Source organism: Diabrotica virgifera, chromosome 9, assembly GCF_917563875.1.
Source record: "Diabrotica virgifera virgifera chromosome 9, PGI_DIABVI_V3a".
Taxonomy (NCBI): Eukaryota; Metazoa; Arthropoda; class Insecta; order Coleoptera; family Chrysomelidae; genus Diabrotica; species Diabrotica virgifera.
The window spans coordinates 178,276-198,245 of NC_065451.1; the positions used below are offsets into that span (position 1 = coordinate 178,276).

Below are 19,970 nucleotides of genomic sequence, written 5' to 3' on the forward strand. Positions count from 1 at the left end.
GTAACGATGTATAAAATTGTAATCAAAATTTGTTTTTCTTAAAAACTATCAGGTAATAAACATATTATATAATTGAATATAATCTGTTTGGCAACCCTGGTAGAATAATTTTAAATTACACCATTTCTTCAGAAATCTGACACTTGATTGAATTGTCTTGATAAACTAAGGATGGATGTGTTCCTAAAGTAGTAAATTGTCTTTGGTGAACGTCTTAATACATTTTCTTCCATTATGGCAAATAATTTAATAAAATAAGTTATAGCACACAACTGCCGTTTTATAGGTTACGTTTGCCAAATGTCATTTAACGTTAACCTGTGTGCGTATTTTCTGAAGGGTTTCAAAAACTATTTTAAGCAAGCACGTTATGCCTTATTTATCACTCAGTGCGCATGACAAGTATAACGTTTTACGTTTAACGTACGTAAAAAAATAGAGGGTCTAAAATCTCTCTATTTAGATAGATGATAATATTTACATAAAAAAGTAAGTGATCTGCTTGAAATCGATATTCCAACCATCATCTAAAAAATTGTTTATACTTGAGTACTTGAGACTCTTGTATGAAATGTGAATACCGAAATACGATTAGGAATCTCCATTATGTAATTTTTAAACAATAAATAATTCTTAGGAAATAAAAGGTATTATACAAACGTTTAAAAAATATTACCTACTGAAATTTTTTGATGGCAATAGAGAAGTAAATAATGAATTGGTTTATCGAATTTATTTTTAAGTACAAATATAAATTATTTGGATATTTTTTTAAACTCGATAGATCCAAGGGACATTTCGGTAGATCGGTAGGATCATCACTTTTGGGAATATCCCAATTATTGACAACGCAATATACGCCGACGCCGTCTACAACGAGCGACGAATCAGAGATTGGGGTATTTCGCCCATTTTTAGGGTAATTTGAAAGCGCCTGGGAAAATTTTTATAGGTTGAATTGGTTTGGTTGGGGAATTTTGTGGGAGGAAAATTGAGCAAACTAAAGTGCAATATAAATGTAACATTATAACCTATTGAGTATTTGCTTTTAATTAAAAAAACCGAAAACCGGTTTTTGGGGCAACCGGTATTGTTGACCGATTATAACCGCCAGGTTAAACCGTAAGTAAAAAAAAACGGTTTAACCGGTAGCCGGTTTTTTTGTTCAACAACCGTAATCCCTATCTCCTCCTGATATCCCCATTGTTTGGCGTTTCCTAGTCCAATATTTTAACATGTGTATAAGGTAAATTTTAAATAAAGTGGGAGACAGACAGCATCTTTGCAAAAGACCTTTCGAAGTTTTAAAGTTATTTGAAAGTTTCGTTTAATTGCTGTTGTTGTATTAGCATAGAGATATTTTATTGTTTGGATGTATTTTCTATTTAAAGTGTTTTGTTGTAATACCTCAAACATTTTTACTCTAGGAACGGTATCGTATGCTTTTTTAAGTCTACAAATACCCATGTTAGTTTCTAGATTTCTAGCAGAACGTTTTTCTAGTAGTTGCCTTATGCAAAAGATGTTATCTGTGCATGATCTACCTGCCCTAAATCAACTTTGTTTTTCGGAATCTTGCCACTTCTTTTATATCCGTGTAGTTATGGACTTTTTCCACTCAGAGGGCACACCACTATTACCTGAAAGGCATCCGTTGAATATTTCAATTAAAGTTTCTTTTGTTTGTGTCGTGCTGTGCTTGATAAGTTCAATTGGAATACCTCCGGAATCAAGAGCTTTATTATTTTTCATTTCTTTTAATGTTAGTTCTAGTTCTTCAATTATTATATCTTCTAGTTGTTCACAGGTTGTTTGGGGCGATGATGGTTTGCCTTACATATTCCTGTCTAATAATTTTGTCTTGAATTTGATGTTTTCCAAGCTTCTCTACTTTTTGTTCCTCCCATAAGAGTATCGATTTCTTCACATTTCTTCAGCCACATATTTTCTTTGGTCTTAATCACTTCTTTTTTTGTTTCCATTCTTATTCTTGCATAGGTTTTTCGGTCTTCCGAGCAATTGGTACTGAGCCATTTTTGATATGCTTCTTTTTCCCTCGTCTTTTGTTTTAAATAATCTGTAAACCAAGGGTGATGAGTGTTATTTTGAGGATTTTGCTCCTACCGCTTCGAATGCAGCTTTTCCATCTGCTGCTCTTGCATTGATCTGTGTATCGATTTATCTTTTGACTCAGCCTTAATTAAAAAAAAGAGATTGAATTATCTTTCAGTGCGTCAATGTTGTAGTTGTACTGAGGCGCGTGTTCTTCTGTAATCTCTTCCTCGGTTTCTTCAATTTTGTTCTTCAAGAGATATGGAAAGTACAGATCTGTTCTGAGTAAAAAGTGATCAGTTCCACATTCTGCGCCTTTATAGACACGTACATCTTTCGCCACAATTGACGATTTCTGCTTCATGATGACGTAATCTATAATTGATTCCAATTGTATTTATGGATGGATCGTAAGCAATCAGCTTTCTTCTTCTTCTTAGGGTGCCTGTCCGTTCCGAACGTTGGCGATCATTCTGGCTATGATGAATTTGTTAGTTGCTATACGGAATAGTTGTGTTGAGGTCTTTCTATACCATGCTCTCAGGTTAGCAAGCCAGGATATCCTTTTTCATCCTGGGGCCCTTTTTCCTTCAATTTTACCTTGTAAAATGCACTGGAGTGGCTCGTATCTGCCTTGATTTCTCATTATATGCCCCAAGTACTGCAGCTTACGGCCCTTCACGATGTTGACCAAATCTGCAGTTGTGTTCATCCTCCGTAGTACTTCTTCATTGGTGACTTTGTCTGTCCATGGTATCTTCAGGATCCTTCTGTACAACCATAGCTCAAAAGCTTGAAGTTTCGATAGAGTTTCCGCCTTCAATGTCCACGTTTCTATTTGTCCACAATGTCCACATTTAATCTCTTGAGTATTGTCCCACGACTCATTGATTATAGTTCCCAAATAGTTGTAGTGTGAGACACGTTCAATTCTCATTTGGTTCACATACAGATTTACTCCAGTTATGTTTTGCATGCTGATGATCTTTAGCTTGGTTTTGCTGGTGTTTATATCTAGTCCATATGTTCTACTGGTTTCTGTTATTTTATTCATTAAGTTTTGCAGCCCTTCTATGGTATTGGAAAACACTATTGTATGATCTGCATATCGCAGGTTACTGAGCTTGACTCCATTTATTGAGATACCTTCATCAATTTCTTTTAGAGCCTCTTTAAAAATGTGCTCTGAGTACAGATTGAATATCAGCGATGAAATTATGCATCCCTGTCTCACTCCCTTAAGATTTTGACCTGATCTGTATATTCTCCATCTATTCGGAGCACTGCTGATTGATTCCAATACAGGTTAGCTATTATTTTCAGGTCTCTTCCGTCAATCCCTGTCCTCTTCAGCACTTCCATCATTTGTTCATGTCGAACTCTATCGAAAGCTTTTATGTAGTCAATCAGGCATGCAAAAACATCACAGCTGACATCTCTACATTTCTGAAACAACACCTGCACGCTAAATAAAGCCTCCCTCGTACCAATGGAGTTCACAAATCCAAAATGATTGGGCGCAACTTGTTCTTCGCATTTTCGGTAAATTCTATTATGGATGACTTTTAAAAACAGCTTGAGAAGATGGCTCATTAGGCTTATGGTCCTATATTTTTCACAAATCTTTGCTCCTGGTTTTTTGGGCAACGGTACAAACTCAGATTTGAGCCACTCTGCTGGTATTTTTCCTGCCTTGTATATGTCATTAAATATTTCAGCTATCATTTTTATTTGTGCTTCATCTAATAGCTTTAGAAGTTTTGCAGGTATTTCATCAAGTCCCGGTGCCTTTCCATCCTTCATTTGTCTGAATCAGCTTTAAGAAACATAAATAATAAATAGATTTTCTTCGTAAATTAAACGCAACACTTTTATACTTATTTTAAGTTGTATCAATAAAAACCGCTTGCTTCTCCACAACTAAAGCTGAAAAACGACAGTTATGATGCCGAGTGCTCTCTCGCAGATATTAACAACTGACATTAAACCGTTGATACAATGTATAAGGCATATTATGGCGATGCAACCAGTTGCAAATAGAAAAGTGGTCTAGAGCCATCTCGACGCTTATTCCATGAATTATGTTGACTTTTGTCATAATTCAAGCATTGTTGTTTTTATCTAGACGTGATGGAAATGCAATAAACTGCGATATGTATCAGACTCAGACGGTTTAATATGCTTGAGGCTTAATCGATGTTTGTTTTTACTCTTAACTTTATTAAAGTTTATGTATACCGTGAAATGAGGCTACTTTGTGACACTTTTTTAGGTTTTGTGATGATATAGTACATACACTTTCGATTTATTATAATTTTAAAAATACCATCTAAAAGCTCAATCTTTCCTCTATGTTCAGTGAAAAACATAATGCGCTATATGTTATAGAAATCAAGAAAATGTCAAAAAAAAGTTGTCACAAAGTCGCCCCATGGGTGGGGGTTTCTTTGTGACACGTAATTTTTTCTGCGATATTTATATGAAATTCTAACTGTGGCACAAAGAAACATCCGTACATTTTGTACAGACAACATTTTAATATTAAATGGAAGCAACATATTGTGTTTAATTTACTTTGGTAGAAATATCTTCTAAAAATTCTTCTAAAAAGTCCAAACTAAAATCACCTGTTTTGACGATGATCAAATCAGCTGTGGCATGACGAGCGAAGTCGCACTAGAAACTTTGGTTATTGTTCCCTAGATAGTGCATATAGTCTACTATTGAAATAAAACATTTTAACTATTCCAGCATTTCTAATGACTCGGCCACGTTAATAAATTTAACTTTAGAGGCCACTGTCACAAAGTAACCACATGTGTCACAAAGTAGTTTCACTTTACGGTAGTTCAGTAAATAAGCGATTATTAGGATTTAATATTTTACTAAAAACTTTTTAACAGCCATATACAGAGATCTAAGATAGAAAGTCTGAATTTCAACAAGTAAAAGGACTGGCTAATCAGTCTGGCCTAGGGAGCATTCGGTAAATTAAGCTACATTTTGAAAAAACAAAAAACACCAGCAATATCGCGAATTTTTAACCGTGTATAGTTCCTGCTTTCACATATGGCTCCCAAGTTTGGGCACTTACAAAGGAGAATATCGACAAAGTGGCAAAAGTGCAAAGATCGATGGAAAGACAGATGCTGCATATAAAACTTAAAGATCGCAAAAGAAAGGTTTGAATCAGATCAGAGGAGTAAGCAAAATGAAAGACGTTAAAGAACAGGTGGCAAAACTCAAATGGAAATTTGCAGGTCACACCAACCGACAAGCAGATGATCTACTGGCGACCATGGGAATACAAAAGAGGAAGGACTCAGATGAGATGGAGCGACGACCTCAAAAAGCATGCCGGATCCAGATGGATGACCACAACGCTGGATAGAAATCAGTGGAAAAGAGAAGGGGAGGCCTATGTGCAAAGTTGGATAGATTATGGCTCGAATAGAGAGAGAAAAGGACTATAAGGATTCTGCGTATTTTCCCATCTTAAATTCCATAAGAAAACACTCAAGTTCATATTTGGTTGTATCCTTGGTATGAAGCATTAGTCTCATGAGTCAACGTCAAGCAAGCGATAGGTTGATTACTTCTCGTTGACTGGTGTAGATTTGCGCCTCCATGGCAGCAGTCTCATTAATTGACAAGGCTTCATATCATAATTTGACTGTTGAAAAATGTGTTACATCAGCTTCGAAAAAAGACGTCATGAGAAAATGATTGACACAATGGAATATATTTTTCGGGGAAAGTGAAACAAAGTCAGAGCTGTACAATAAGACACTGTGTGCTTAACCTAAACATCCTGTGTATATTGTAGATTAATTATTAGCATAGTACGGCCAATCGGTTTTACGTCTACCACCTGATCATCCAGAACTTAACCGGAATGAAAAGATTTATTACGCTACGTGCAAATCGGACCCTGTCACGCAATTAGTGTGAAATTAAAAGAGTTAATGTTTTTAAGATGATTGAGTTTATTTTTCGGGCACGCGTTGCAAGGTTCATGAAGTTTTGAAACTTGTCTACTTCTATATTACATTATCTTGTCTAGCAATACTTTATAATCGGCAGAAGACATTTGCAGAAAAATTGGTTCAAAATCAGGTTCGAAGACTACCCTCAAAAACGGTAGAAATAAACGAAAAACTTGTTCAACAGAAATGTAGGAAGATGAACAACAAATTAAGACAGCAATCTGACTACCATTTAGTTAGAGCGTAATAAGCAATGTAATAAATTACAATTCGAAGGACTACACTAACGTGGAAAGTAAAAACACAATAATTAACAAATATGTAATTTGATGACTAACTTGGTAACTATAACTAAGTTAAGATCTGGTCAAAGCTTTAGCGTAAAGTTCTTATATTTAAACCGTTGTTTTAATGTCAAATTTACACTAGTCCGCGACACACCACACGAGAGCACTGTTACAGTTTAAATGTCACTGATTAAAACATGAATCAAGGATGTTTTCTTTACTATTAATAAACTTGACTAATAATAAGCGTTTGCTAAACACACACAGTTAAACTATTAGTTAGACACACACAGTAACTAAATAAATTACGCGAGAGTTGAAAACCCTAAACAATAAATGCGTCGACTGGCCGAATACTAACAAGATACTTTTTCACTGCAAATACGCGAGAGTTGAAAACTCTAACCAAGAATCGCCCATCTAAGATGGCTTACAATTCGACATTGACTACTTAAAATTAAAATTGCAATGCCAAGCTTTGCCCAAGGGGTTAGGGGGGGCAACTTCGAAATTTCTAGAATTAAACAGGTAAAACCACAAACCACAAACCACCTTTTGAATATATGCTAACAAGGATTTCTGGGGAATTTGCTCGGGACAGTTAATCAGTAGGTTTTATGGAAGTAGAAATTATTTGCTACCAGTGGCGTAACAACACTTGAATAAATGTGTGTTTCACTCTAAATTCTTAAATAACCATTATCTAAAAAAAACAAAATATATACTTTAACAAAAAGTGAGAAACATTTCTCTCGTATTAAAAAAACTATAGATTAATAAATAACGAAACGAAAATTAACTCGTTTTCTTAGAATTAATATAGAACCTATCTTAAATTTTATAGTATTTATGCTTGGATGCACCAACACATATTAAGCTTAAGACGTAACTTAAGCTTAAATAGAAATGTAAATCTTTATGATGGGGCCACACTAGCGTCTAACGCCGTTAATATCGTATTATTTGACATATCTCTAATGCAAATAATGCGATAATTAGCGGCATTAGCCGCTAGCGTGGCTGAGCCTGTGGCTAAAGTATAAGCTGAGCTAGACTAAGCTGGAGCTTAAGATCTGTTGGTACTACCAGGCATAAAATTTTTTGTTTGGAATGGCTCTTTAATACCTGGTTGCACCAACAGATCTTAAGCTCCAGAGTAGCCCAGCTCAGCTTATAAATAGCCACCGTAAGTATCACTTGCGTTGCACCATAGTTTTCGATTCTTACCTTATTATCAATTATATCTATTATTATATTATAATATTCGTATTATATTTTATTCTAATTATATACTATATTAATTCTTATCTTACTCTCATCTTAAGCTTAAGATCTGTTGGCGCAACCAGGCATAAATCTTTAAAACAGCATCTTCGCTTAAGTATTAAGGCTTATTCAGGGCCAGACTAAACCTTAAACATTTAAATTATTTTGTACCAATATCTTGAAACAAAATGTATACGGCGCAGTTGGTTGCACCAACAGATCTTAAACTTAAGACGTGCCTTAAACTCAGCTTTCGAAACATAGGCGTTGTTGCATCATTTAGTCTTATATCAATAATTTTTAGCATGCCACAGTGCATTGCCATGTGGATTGCATCTTAAACTTCGTCTCAGTGCTTAGATAAGATGTCCTTAGATAAGAATCAAAAATTATGGTGCAACGTAAGTGAGACTTGAGGCTGCCCTATCTATAAGCTGAGCTGGGCTAAGCTGGAGCTTAAGATTTGTTGGTGCACTAAATACATATTGCTTGCAACAACGTACATAACCGTTATTTTTATTTTAATGTGATAACAATATTTAGTATTTACACTATGTACTCTTATTAGGCTTTTGTATCTGTAATATAATGCTATTTTTATTTTAATTTGGAATGCTGTGTTGTCAAGTTGTCGTCTGTTTGTTAGAAACCTTGAAGTATAATATTTGTTAATATATATTAATAGCCAAATGTCTCATTAGGTGGATCTTAGGCATATGGATGAAAAAGTGGGCAGCAATACAGTTGACGTGGGCGTAGATTTGTCAGAATTCTACATGAGTGTTGAATGGGATATTTTGGAAGTTCCAGCTGTAAGGTAAGCAGTTTTTGGTCATGCTAAATTAATACACCCCTGTTGAGCTGCCCCCCTCCCACTTACAGAAATTTAAAAAACAAATAGCGCTGATTTACAGGCTATTTATGAGCTTTCATATCCCGCAAATTGAAAATTTTGAGCTCGTTACACTGGGCAGGAGTTTAATATTTTAGTGGGGCCCCCCGATACAAAAAAAATAGGAATATTGAATCGATTTTTGCGGTAAAATTACGAGCTATTTATGAGCTTTCAAAGCGATGTAATTTGAATTTTTGCGCTCATCCCGTTCACCCCCAAACAAACCTTTAATTGATTCAACTTAAGAGAAAAATGCTGAGTAAAATTAAAATATGTCCTATCGCGGATATAATTCGTATAGCGTATAAATTTTAAGAATAAACTCTTAAAATACGCGCACTTCGATTATTGAGCTACAACCCCCTCGCAAGAAAACCTACCCATTCCAAACTTAGGAGAGAATTGTACTTAAAATGAATAAAATTAATTATTTTGCGACTACATATCGTTTAATAATTTTTGAGCTAGCAAAATACGCGTATTTCGATTATTGAATAATTGCAATTTCTTTTGTATAGTGCAGTCACTGAAGGTAAAAATCAACTATTACCTTCGATTTCGGTGAACCTCCATAGATTTTCATTAAAATTGGATAGTGGTAAGAGGATACCTCAAGAAACAAAACTGACGTGGTGCCACCTTGCGCTTTTACGATACCACCCCGTCTCGGGGGGGGGGGGTGAAAATCATTATATTTAAAATAACACCAGAAATCGATAGAGGGACTAATTTTAAATAAATGCGTTATATAAAATTATTAAAATAAATTAATACTTTTTGAATTATTAAAGATCAAAGATTTTAATTTTTCTTGAAAAAAATGCATGTTTTAAAGCGTTTTTTCATAAATAACTCAAAAACTGTAAGTTTTTACAAAAACGTTATCATCAGAATTCAACCTTTGGGATCTACATAGACCACTTGAGGAATAATATGATCTAAATCTACTCAGTTTTGGAAACGTATCAGATGTTCCCATTAGTTTATTTTCTTGTAATTTTTTAATTTCTTTTCCAGGAACGAAAAATTTTACACCTGCTGTGATGAACCATATCTAGACATAACTTTTAACATAACCATGAGAAGAAAAACACTGTTCTATACTGTTAATATTATTATTCCATGTATGGGAATTTCGTTTTTAACAGTACTTACATTTTATCTACCATCGGATAGTGGAGAAAAGGTAAGATAAAAATTACTATTTTTACTGAAAGATTACTGTCTGTTTTGGGCTAGTACACAAGACATTTTCTTCTAATTATTATGACAAAAATCATTATTAACAATGTAAGATATGCCGATGACACCGTAGTATTAGAGGAAATAGAAGACCAACTAAAAATATTGATGAACATATTATCAGAAGAAAGTCACAGGCTGGGCATGGACATTAACTTTTCCAAAACCAAAATCATGGTATTCCACAGAACCCCCATGAACAAATTACACCCAACATACGAATAAATGGGATCACCCTTTAGAGTTCCCAAAGCTTCATATACCTTGGCAGAGAGCTTAATAGTCAGCTAGACCACTCAAAACATATTAGAAGATGCATTTAAATAGCAAGGTCTGGTTTCATGAACATGCGTAAAATGCTCTGTAACCCCAAGCTATCAGTCCCAATAAGATTGAGAACACTAAAGTGTTATGTGTGATCTCTATTACTATATGGCTGTGTATTAAACAGTATAGGGCATTAAACAGTATGACGTCAACAAACTGAATTCATTCGAAATGGGGTTGTACCGCGGAATGCTAAGAATAAGCTGGATCAGCAGAACTGCGAATGAAGAATTACTGAAAATAATGAACACACGTACTCATCTGATCAATACAATCAAAATTAGAAAGACATATCTAGGACACATAATGCGCCATAGGGAATTTGAACAGCTCCAGGTAATATTAGAAGGCAAAATCGAAGGTAAAAGGGGTATAGCAAGAAAGAAAAAATCCTGGCTCCGAAACATCAGAGATTGGACCTACACAACAGGGAATGACTTAATTCATCAAGCCCAGTATAGAGAGAAATTTGCCATATTGATTGCCAACCTCAAAAGAGAAGGCACTTAGGAGGAGGACGATTATCACAAAAGGATTCATAGACCTTGACTTGCAAATGTCGCTAAGATACCCATGCCATTTCGTTAGTTGCAATTCGAGGCTAGTAGGCCTGAATTATTTTGGTTTGTTCAGAAATAACTACATAACATGCATTCTCTGATGATAAAATAACAAGTTTTGAAACCACTCAGAGTGCTTGTATCGCTCTCTGAACGAACTGAAATATAAGACGGCTTTGGTTTCGTTTTGCAAGGAAATGAAAATGTTTGTTGATTTTTTATCTCAAGGAATGTTATTCCCAGATGAGGAATATCTATGTACCACTTCAAACAAATTTATCTTTAAAAATAAAAATGTATACCATTTTTATTCATTCAGTTGCAGTGCGAAACCAAAACTGTCTTAATTTTTACTCAGATCAGAGAGTGCAGCCAGCACTCTTATCGACGATTTCACCTCTTGTTAGAGGTTCATCAGAGACTGCATAGGCTGCTTTTCTCTGGCCCAGGTAAAAATCTTCGACATATCCATCTCCCACCGCAACTGACGAGATGGTAGTAGGTGCCTAGCGGCATCTGCTAAATAAAAGACTAAGTTTTTCAACCTAATAAAAATATTTGTAAATTAAATATTTTTAAAAGATTTTTAATTGAAAAACTTTATTGGCCCATTTCCTGGTGACAACCTCCAAGGCTTCTACAATATGCAAGCCAAATGGATGCTGCAGTGAAGACTAAAGGGAAGGAATTCTACACTATGCAATTCACAACCCCCGTCTGCAGCGTGGTAAAGCTCCAACGGAAAATGGACCTAGTTACTCTATAGGAGTAATACTAATATAAAAATAAAAATGTATACCATTTTTATTCATTCAGTTGCAGTGCGAAACCAAAACTGTCTTAATTTTTACTCAGATCAGAGAGTGCAGCCAGCACTCTTATCAACGATTTCACCTCTTGTTAGAGGTTCATCAGAGACTGCATAGGCTGCTTTTCTCTGGCCTAGGTAAAAATCTTCGACATATCCATCTCCCACCGCAACTGACGAGATGGTAGTAGGTGCCTAGCGGCATCTGCTAAATAAAAAACTAAGTTTTTCAACCTAATAAAAATATTTGTAAATTAAATATTTTTAAAAGATTTTTAATTGAAAAACTTGATTGGCCCATTTCCTGGTGACAACCTCCAACGCTTCTACAATATGCAAGCCAAATGGATGCTGCAGTGAAGACTAAAGGGAAGGAATTCTACACTATGCAATTCACAACCCCCGTCTGCAGCATGGTAAAGCTCCAACGGAAAATGGACATAGTTACTCTATAGGAGTAATACTAATATAAAAATAAAAATGTATACCATTTTTATTCATTCAGTTGCAGTGCGAAACCAAAACTGTCTTAATTTTTACTCAGATCAGAGAGTGCAGCCAGCACTCTTATCGACGATTTCACCTCTTGTTAGAGGTTCGACAGGTTCGAAGTTCTTGTTAGAGGTTAAGACAGTTTTGGTTTCGCACTGCAACTGAATGAATAAAAATGGTATACATTTTTATTTTTATATTAGTATTACTCCTATAGAGTAACTAGGTCCATTTTCCGTTGTAGCTTTACCACGCTGCAGACGGGGGTTGTGAATTGCATAGTGTAGAATTCCTTCCCTTTAGTCTTCACTGCAGCATCCATTTGGCTTGCATATTGTAGAAGCCTTGGAGGTTGTCACCAGGAAATGGGCCAATAAAGTTTTTCAATTAAAAATCTTTTAAAAATATTTAATTTACAAATATTTTTATTAGGTTGAAAAACTTAGTCTTTTAAATTTATCTTTCTTTTTAATTTTAGGTAACACTATCGATATCTATCCTCATTAGTCTCCACGTATTCTTCCTCCTAGTAGTAGAAATTATTCCACCGACTTCATTGGTTGTTCCACTTCTGGGAAAATATTTAATTTTTGCCATGATCCTTGTATCAATAAGGTAAGATTTTGTTGTATGTAGGTAAAGTATATTTAAGCATACGTAAGATTTATGGTTCACTAAGAGACATATTTAAGAGCAACATCCCGATAGCTGCAAAACAGAAGACATTTGACCAATGCGTTCTTCCTATTATGACATACGGAGCAGAAACTCTCACGCTCACAAAAACAACAGCACTAAAAATGCGAGTGGCACAAAGGCGCGTGGAAAAATAGATTCTCGACGTTATAAAAAAAGATAAAATCCTGGAACCAAGACCTAAGGAAAAGAACAGGTATCACTGATGTCGTCGAACGTATAGCCAAGCTGAAATGGAATTGGGCAGGTCATGTAGCGAGACTAAAATACTCAAGATGGACCAGAAAACTAATTGACTGGCCCCAACAGAAGACAAACGCAGCAGAGGACGACCACCAACACGCTGGATGGACGATATTAAACGAATGTCCAATAATTGGCAACAAGACGCACAGAACCTGGAAGAGTAGCGAAAAATGGGAGAGACGTATGTCCAGCAGGGGACGGAAGAGGTTGCATGATGATGAATGATGGAGATTTATCTGTAGAGCAGCCAGAAATGAGTAAATAAAACACTTAACGACCTAATTGGTGAATTTAGGTTAAAATTGTTTGATAAAATGCCATATCATATTCTTTTTTCGTTGGAGAATTAGCGTTTTGGAAAGAGGCGCTATCTTTGTATTAATTATATTAGTCCATCTATCTAACAAACCGGTAGAAAGCAAATGAATAATAATTGCGGTTTGCAATTATGAACTACTTACTTACTTACTTAGTCCTAAGCCTTTCTACCTTTAGGTGTAAGGCTGGTGGAGTTGAGTTTGGCATTGTAGTCTCCATGCTTTCCGATCTTGCGTTAGGTTTTTGCACTTTCCAATGTTAACCCTTTCTTCTCGACTTCTTTTCTGATTTCATCTAACCACATAACTCTTGGTCTTCCTCTTTTGTGTTTCCCCTGCACTCTCGTTCGAACACTCGTTTTGTTAGTCTCTCGTTCGACCTTCTACCCATCTAATTTGTCCATCTACTATTTTTTCATTGATTGGTTCTACTTTTAGATTTTGTCTGATTGTTTCGTTTCGTATTTTGTCTCCTCTTTCTTTTTGCTATTTTCCTCAGGAACCTCATTTCCATAGCATTGACTCTGGATTTTTGTCTCCCCGTCAATGTCCATGTCTCGCTGCTATACAAGATTGTTGGTCTGACTACTGATCTAACGACTGCCGTTTTTACTTTCTCCGGTGTCTCTTTTTTCCCCAAAAATGTTGTTTTCATAATGTTAAATAAGATTCGTCCCAGTCTCTCGTTTATTTCCATGTCTTGTTTACCATTTGATTCAATTATTACTCCGAGGTATTTAAAATATTCCACTTGCTCTAATTGTTTCCCGTCCAATTATATTGCGTGTGTCTTCCTCGTATTTGAAATTATCTGTTTTTGTTTTCTTTGTATTAATTTTCATATTTATGTTTGATAGTTCTTCTTCTAGGATTTCAAGATTGTTGTGTAAGTCTTCTATGTTTTCTACTATCAATGCCATGTCGTCTGCAAATAGTAGCTCCGGTAGTTGAGTCTGTTTCATTTTCAAGTATCCTAACCTTAGTTTTCTCATTCTTCCCTTGGCTTTCTTTATTACTTCATCCAGTACCACTGAGAATAGCAGTGAGCTCAACACGCATCCCTGTTTGACGCCTTGACTTGTAGTAAATTCTCTGGATTCCTTCTGTAAATGGTTCTGACTGTATTTGTATTATTTTTGTACATATTCTTTATTACTTCTATTATGTGTCTGTCGACTCCCCTTTCTTATAGTGTCTTCCTTACGTCCTTTCTTCGGTTTCTGTCAAACGCCTTTTCCAGGTCGATGAAGCATATATGTATCTCTCTATTCTTATGGATTACCTTATCACTTGCTTGTCTTTAATTATGAAATAAAGAATTAAATTAAAATAAAAATAAAAATACTGTCTTAAATTCGTGAAGGAGTATATTTTGTGGCCCTAGCAATTCCTTGTCGCCACAATTAATAAAGTTTCTTTAAAACAAACTTAAAACAAGGTAGATAGACGAATTTGAAAGGAAAACTTAAATCATATTAAAGATCTTTTCTATCTAAACTCCGGGTTTTCATAAAACCAGCCCAAATTAAGTTAACCTGTGCAGTGTGCAGGATAGCGAAGCTTGAGCAAGATATACAGTTTTTATCGTCTCACAAGACGAGCTTTGTATTAACGGCGAGATGTAGTAAAATAGTAGAGCAAAATTCATCGCACTCGATAAAGTATCAAATTAATTTGATGGACGTCATGCAGCGCTTTTAATTTCCTTAAACCAAAATAATAAGAAAAGAATAATAATAATCTAAATATACCATAGAAAACAGAAATCTGAACAGAGATATTTCAAAAGCGTTTCGTAAAGATCAGAGGAAGTGTAGTACTGAGAAAATACAAAAGGTGATTTAGGAAAATGGAAATATGAAAATACTCACAAGAAAGTTTTGTGATGGTAAAACGGAAATTTATTAAACTAAAAGACAAGGAAGGTAACATAATAACAAACAGAGAGATAATACTAGAGATAAAAAGTTTCTATGAAGAATTATCTAAAAGCCAGTTAACAGAAGAAGACAAAACACAAATTAGAGAACGCAGAGTAATGAACGAAGGATCCGAACTTTTGCCGAACATAACGATAGAAGAAATGAAACGAACCCCAAAAGGAAATGAAAAACAACAAGGCTCCGGGAGACGACCAAATAGTAATAGAAGGTGTTAAAGTAGGAGGCAAGAAACTGCTGGAAGTTTAACCCATATCTAGAACAAGGTATAGTCCCTTCAAAATGGAACAATGCAATTACAATGCAATATTACTATATTACTATCCTAGTACACAAAAATGGAGATATATCAGACCTAGAGAATTATAGACTATTAATTATTAGTCTCTTGTCACATCTCTACAAATGGTTTACCATTTTGAAGATTCCTTAAACATATATCTGCAGACAAAATCAACCAAACTGATTTTGCAATATCTAATGAAAGGTTGTACGAAGCTGATTTTGTTGAATAAAGCCTGATAGCACGACGATATTTTAATGATAAGCAGACATAAAATTTCAATAATATATAACGCGCTATAAGAAGTAGTCACTTATAGTAGTCACGTAGTGGTCTCTATATCGAATTTGAACTGTCTTTCTTTAACAGATTAGTTAATGCAATTTCTCTTTCAGTATATGTGTGACTGTGGTGGTGTTAAACGTTCATTTTCGGTCTCCCCAGACGCACAAAATGTCTCCATGGGTGAAGAGAGTTTTTATACACATTCTTCCTAGACTTTTAGTAATGAAACGGCCTACATATATCTTCGAAACTAGAAGGTGAGTTTTACTGTTACACTTTTTTACATTTTAACTTTTGCACACTTTTGCACACTTTTTTTCTTTTATACAGTGATGAGCGGGCTAATAACCGTCAAAATAAAACCAAAGATGGAAAACAAATCTAATACATTGTGAAAGAAAAAGAGATGGAACTAGTAGAGGTGGAAATTATCGATATAAACGAATAAATAAACATTACATTACATAGTTTCCCACCTTTAGACGTCTGTGACAGGAGTATTTTATAAAATTGTTCTGTCACAGTGACAGTTGTTGTCATACTTCTCCGATACGTCTACAGGTGGGAAACTATGTAGTGTAATGTTAATTTATACGTTTACAGGGTGTTTGGCAAAGAATGGGCCATAGCTTAACCTTAGATTTTTGAGCTTAAAATAGGTCGATTTAAGCTAACTTACCTTAGTACAAAAAATGATAATAACCGAAATACAGGGTGTCAAAGTTAAACTTTTATTTTATTTATTTTTGAATATTTCCTGACAGGCATGGGACAACAACACGAAATTTGGTAAGTGGAGCTGGTATTATACAATCTACTAAATTATGTTAAACAAACGTTTCTGGCTACTACCAGAGGCGTACGACGGGGGAACGTGAATGGTTGACCCTTCCCAAATTCTACGCCACTGGCGGAATTGCTATTTTAGTACAATTTTTAGATTCTCCAATACTTTCTATGCAAATAATATACTCTTTATTTGTAGCGGTAAAGTCATTAGTTTTCGAGATATTTGAAGCTAAAAACGAAGGAACATAATAGATTAATCAAAATTATAAGTGTGCCTTTTCATTTTTAACTTCAAATATCTCGAAAACTAATGACTTTACCGTTACAAGTAAAGAGTATATTATTTGCATAGAAACTATTGAAGAATCTAAAAATTATGCTAAAATAGCAGTTTCATCAGTGGCGTAGAATTTGGGAAGGGTTAATCATTCACTTTCCCCTGTCGTACGCCTCTGGTAGTAGCCAGAAACGATTATTTAACATAATTCAGTAGGGTGTACAGTGCCTACACTTTCTGCCAAGTATCACACGGATATGTCAAATTATTTTAAAGTATTCTTTTTTTTTAATAATTCATTCTTTATTTAAAACTTTAAGAACTATGTGTGCCTAGTACTATAAAACTATTTGACATATCCTTATGGTACTTAGCAGAAAGTGTAGGTACTGTACACCCTACTAAATTATGTTAAATAATCGTTTGTGGTTAATACCAGAGGCGTACGACAAGGGAAAGTGAATGATTGACCCTTCCCAAATTCTACGCCACTGATAAAACTGCTATTTTAGCATAATTTCTAGATTCTCCAATACTTTCTATGTCTAAAGTCATTAGTTTTCGAGATATTTGAAGTTGAAAATGAAAAGGCGCACTTATTTTGATTAATGTATTATGCTCCTTCGTTTTTAGCTTCACATATCTCGAATACTAATGGCTTTATCGTTACGAATGAAGAGTATGTTTTTTACATAGAAAGTATTGTAGAATCAAAAAATTGCACTATTCCGCCATTCCGCCAGTGGCGTAGAATTTGGGAAGGGTCAACCATTCACGTTCCCCCGTCGTACGCCTCTGGTAGTAGCCAGAAACGTTTGTGTAACATATTTTAGTAGATTGTACAATACCAGCACCACTTACCAAATTTCGTGTTGTTACATGCCTGTCAGGAAATATTCAAAAATAAATAAAATAAAAGTTTAACTTTGACACCCTGTATTTAGGTTATTATCAACTTTTGTACTAAGGTGAGTTAGCTTAAATCGACCTATTTTAACCTCAGTAATCTAAGGTTAAGCTATGGCCCATTCTTTACCAAACACCCTGTATATCGGTAATTTCCACCTCTACTAGTTTCATCTCTTTTTACTTCACAATATATTATGTTTTTCATCTTTTGCGTTTTTTGTCGGTTATTAGCGTGCTCACCACTGTATAGGGTGTCTCAAAAGTAGCTGAACAATCGAACATTTCGCGAGGTGAACATCGGATCGAAATACTGAAAAATACGTGTTCAATATTTTACAAAAATCTATCGCAGAATACTAAACACGACCCTCCTACTCCCCCTGGAGTGTGGTGGGGGTAACTTTAAAGTCCTAAATGGAAACCTCCAGTTTTTATTACAGATTAAGATTCCTTACATAAAAATAAGCAATTTTTATTCGAGACAATTTTTCTAGTCGTGGATAGATAACGCTAAAATCGGTAAAAACTGGTTATTGTGATACCGTAGGTAAATTATAGAAATGGTCTAATGTTTTGAGAAATACACTTTCAAATTAAAAACCAAAAAACACATGTTTAATATTTTTCAAAAACCTATTTAATGACATCAAACACGACCCCCCACTCCACACCCTGGAGGTGAGGTGGATGGTAACTTTAAAATCTTAAATAGGAGCTGTTTTTATTGAAGGAGCAAAAACTGTTTTTATTGAAGATTTGTATTCCTCATGAAAAAATAAGTAACATTTATTCGAAACGTTTTTTAGAATTGTTGATGCCCTCGATTGTCCATATAGTAGAGCCTCGATCATGTCTTAATCTTCCCAAATATATTTTGCCAGTCAGCCCTATCCATTGCTGACTGTTGTCCGTTTGCTGAACCTATTTTTCCAGCATCATCATCTACACCTACACCATCCTTCCATCTACGTTTTGGTCTACCTCGTCATCTACTTCCCACTAGCAGTAACCAGTAACATAAGGATTCGTCTAGAAGGCACATGTTCTACTGTTCTTGCTAGATGTCCTACCATCTTAGTGTTCCTATTTTTATGAGAGGTATTACGTCTCTTTCACGAGATATGTTTGTATTTGTGGTATCTCTCATAGTTTTACCCTCTTCCTCCAAATACCGTTTTTACAGACCTTCTTTGTGTGCCGTGCTTGTTTTCAAGCGGTGGCTATCGTCGTATTAACAAGCTGATGAAGTGTTTCTCGATGGGCAGCTATATGAAACAATTCCTCGGCCGTTCGACCTGTCCATTGTCTAATGTTACGCAGCCGGGACAATTGTTTTCTTCCAACCCAGCGTTTTCCTTCGATTTTGCCCTGAATGATCAACCGGAGTAAGTGATATTATATGACCGAAGTAATGAACCTTTATCATTTTTATGACGTTGACCAATTCTCGCTTTTTGTGCATGGTTTCCAGCACACGTTCGTTGGATATGTGTGCTATCCACGGGATTTTGAGCATGCGACGGTAACACTACAACTCGAACGCTTCTAATTTGTCGCTTCTTCATTTTTGTTGTCCAGGTTTCACATCCATAGAACAAAAGAGACGAGACGTAGCACTTCAATACTCTTAGACGTGTTGTCAGTGACAAACTTCTACTGAACAAAACAGAAAGCCAGCCATTGACACTTTTTCTAAAATGGGATAAATCCATCCTTGGGTCCATTACTATTTCAGTTCGTTGAAAAATTCAGCGCGAAGGAAAATATTCATACCGCTATCAGAAATGAAATATTTCTACAATATAACCACTACAGATTTAAATCGTTCTACATGCGGAACTGGGATACAGTGTACATGGGGAAAAGGAAAAATTGTGAAAATTCACCATTCACCAGCCATTTATTCCCTAACAATTTTGAAAGGACAATTGGTTTATAAACATTTGGCTCGCGAAAGAGATATTTCAATATTTCTATGTAACTCGCACACAACGCTAAACAACGAAGGGATCTGAAATTTTATGTGTACATGCTTGAAATATTTTTTGTTTTATTATCCTGATATCTGAATATCCAAATCTGGCGTATAAACGGTGTTCCAAAAGTAGCGGAACGGTCGAATATTTCGCGAAATGAACATCAGATCGAAAAACTGAAAAAATACGTGTTCAACATTTTTCAAAAATCTATTAAATGGCACTAAACATGACCCCCCCACTTCACCTCCTGGAGGTGGGGTGGGGGAGCACTTAAATCATAAATGGAAGCCTCCATTTTTATTGCAGATTTTTATTCCTTACGTAAAATTAAGCA

General features: G+C 35.2%; 1 protein-coding gene across 7 annotated transcripts in view; it reads left to right on the forward strand.

Annotated features, from left to right (window-relative positions):
- Positions 1-19,970, forward strand: part of LOC114324883 (acetylcholine receptor subunit alpha-like) — a 195,524-nt gene that overhangs the window by 168,842 nt on the left and 6,712 nt on the right. For 5 of the 7 annotated variants that reach the window (XM_050662854.1, XM_050662849.1, XM_050662851.1 and 2 more), the window contains exons 5-8: positions 8,293-8,408; positions 9,504-9,672; positions 12,394-12,530; positions 15,793-15,939. In XM_050662854.1, coding sequence (XP_050518811.1) covers positions 8,293-8,408; positions 9,504-9,672; positions 12,394-12,530; positions 15,793-15,939 — 569 coding nt within the window. Of the gene's footprint in view, positions 1-8,292; positions 8,409-9,503; positions 9,673-12,393; positions 12,531-15,792; positions 15,940-18,009; positions 18,058-19,970 lie in introns of all 7 variants that reach the window. The other 2 variants (XM_050662853.1, XM_050662850.1) reach the window with 1 other exon arrangement.